The 2,206-nt window shown below is 39.5% G+C and overlaps 1 protein-coding gene across 1 annotated transcript; it reads left to right on the top strand.

The window, feature by feature from the left end:
- Nucleotides 1–292: 292 nt before the first annotated feature.
- HSP-25_1 (Heat shock protein) lies at nt 293–1,612 on the top strand. Its single transcript, XM_051208241.1, has 2 exons — nt 293–711; nt 804–1,612. The coding sequence occupies exons 1-2, from the start codon at nt 582–584 to the stop codon at nt 1,109–1,111; spliced, it is 438 nt and encodes a 145-aa protein (XP_051067041.1). The 5' UTR covers nt 293–581; the 3' UTR covers nt 1,112–1,612.
- Nucleotides 1,613–2,206: the final 594 nt, after the last annotated feature.

The raw sequence follows: 2,206 nt of genomic DNA, 5'->3' as shown, positions 1-2,206 counted from the left end.
ATGCACCAAATGGATCGTCATATCAGGATATCCGAGAGAATGGGCTCAATGGATGTTCCGTCGACCGGTTCAGTGAGTGACTTTTGAAGGACGCCTACGAAATAGGTGAGGATGGCAAGGTGAGTCCGTGCTGACGAGCAGGTAGGTTGTGTTTATTGTTTTGTGCAGTTGGTTTGAACATGGCCGTTGATTGACGAGTGTTATTATGGTTGTTGTTTATTGCGTAGGTACATTTCAAAGGTACGATTCGACGCACAAGGTTTCGCTCCTCGGACATCAATGTGACGTCAGTGAGAACCGTGTGACGGTACACGCGAAGAAGGAGACAACGACCGATGGTGGGAAGTGTAGTCGGGAGTTCTGTCGTATGGTGCAGCTGCCGAAGAGTATTGATGATAGTCAACTGAAATGTCGCATGACAGATGTAAGTTGTTGAGCTGACGACTGTGGTTGGTGGTGGTGGTTTTGTGTGTGTTGTATTTTCAGTTGTTTGCATTCCGAATCATGTTAGAATAGTTGGAAGTCTCGTTTCATCTTGTTCTGTGCGTTTGTTTGTCTATCCGTTTCAGGATGGTGTTTTGATGTTAGGCTCAGTGAAGGTTGATCAGAACCAGTCGTTGACGCTGAACGAGTCTGGTCAGGTGGGTGTTCGACCGAAATCGGACAATCAGATTAAGGCAGTTCCTGCGTCTCAAGCACTTGTTGCAAAAGGTGAGAGGAGTTGTGATTGACCTGGTGGGTGTGTTATTCTCGTTTGTGTGTGTTGCATTTTCCTAACATTGTATTTTTCCTATCCATTTCAGGTGTTCATGGTCTGTCGTATGTGGATGATGGTTCAGGTGGCAAGCGATTGCATGTTGAGGTTCCAGTGGACCCAGTGTACAAGCCTGAAGACTTGTGTGTGAATGTTGATTCGAATCGTGTTGTGGTTAGTGGACGTCATCATAAGCAGAAGAGTGGTCAATATGGAAAGTCAAGTTCATTTGCAGAGTTCAGTCAGTCGTATGCGATTCCCGAGACAGTTGATCCGTTATCTGTTTCTGCTCAGGTAGTTGGCAATACATTGGTATTGGAGGCGCCATTGGAGAAGCAACATGCAATTACTCACTAGAAGAGAATATGTTTTACTAAACTAATCGTTGCTTAATGTTAAAATATTGATGTGATTTTTCTGAATAAATATTTTTGAATGCATTCGATCCCATGTTATTTATTTCGTGATCAGCGTATTCAGTTGACTTGTTGAACGTTTACTTTCTGGTGTGCGGTTGGTAAGACGATAGTTTGGTTTTGATTTACATGTTGTTCCTGCGTTCAGATTCTGTGAAATTGATTTTCATTGGGATTTTCGTGACTGCATGCTTGTTAATGTTGTGAATGGAGCGTGGACGTGGAGTAATAGATAGACGGTTGATGAGTGTGTAGGTATCACTTCACGACTAAATATTATCATTGCTCTTTGAGTAGACTTCTCACTAGGACTATTCGTAAGTACCACTTCTTCCCATTTGTAATGAATCAATAATTACTGAAGCGTAATACGGATTTAAAAATGGACCTCATTAATAAACGCGAATACGTTGTCACGATCTATAAAATCCAGGCCAAAGATCCCAAATGGGTTTATTGTATAATAGCTTATGTAATCAAGCAGGATTGTTTTCGATTTTCAACCTATATCAACATCAATCTGATTAACTTTCGAGACAACTCACATCTTGCTTCTGGTTGTGACTCACTAACGGCCTATTAATTTTTGTCAGTTTGAAATTTGTATGGAATGTATGGATATTTATCCTTTTTATTTATATGGGAAGTTGTCACTTGGATTTTCCTAATAACAACCTATCTACGGTTAATTTAGCCTTATATAACCAGTGATCTATTCTTGGATACTATTAGTTGAATTCATGTCTTGAGAATGGTCAAATCAAATTCAATGTTTTTAATTTTTTTAATGTATTCTAATTAGGTTTGTTGTTTTGGTTATCTTTATTTAACTCTATGGTACTTTTTAGTGTTAAAACCTCAATCTACTTCAACTCACCTTGTAGAATAATGTGGTATGTCAACTGAAGATATAATGTGCATTTAATCATCTGGATTTTAAAAGGTTATAGTGCAGAATGCTTTTCGCTCATTGGGGTTCCCAACTTTTATTCGCTTACCATACTAGTCATACAGATCGTGGGTTTCTATGAGTTTT

The sequence above is a fragment of the Schistosoma haematobium genome, chromosome 4, assembly GCF_000699445.3.
Source record: "Schistosoma haematobium chromosome 4, whole genome shotgun sequence".
Lineage (NCBI taxonomy): Eukaryota > Metazoa > Platyhelminthes > Trematoda > Strigeidida > Schistosomatidae > Schistosoma > Schistosoma haematobium.
This window is presented reverse-complemented; position numbering and strand designations above follow the sequence as displayed.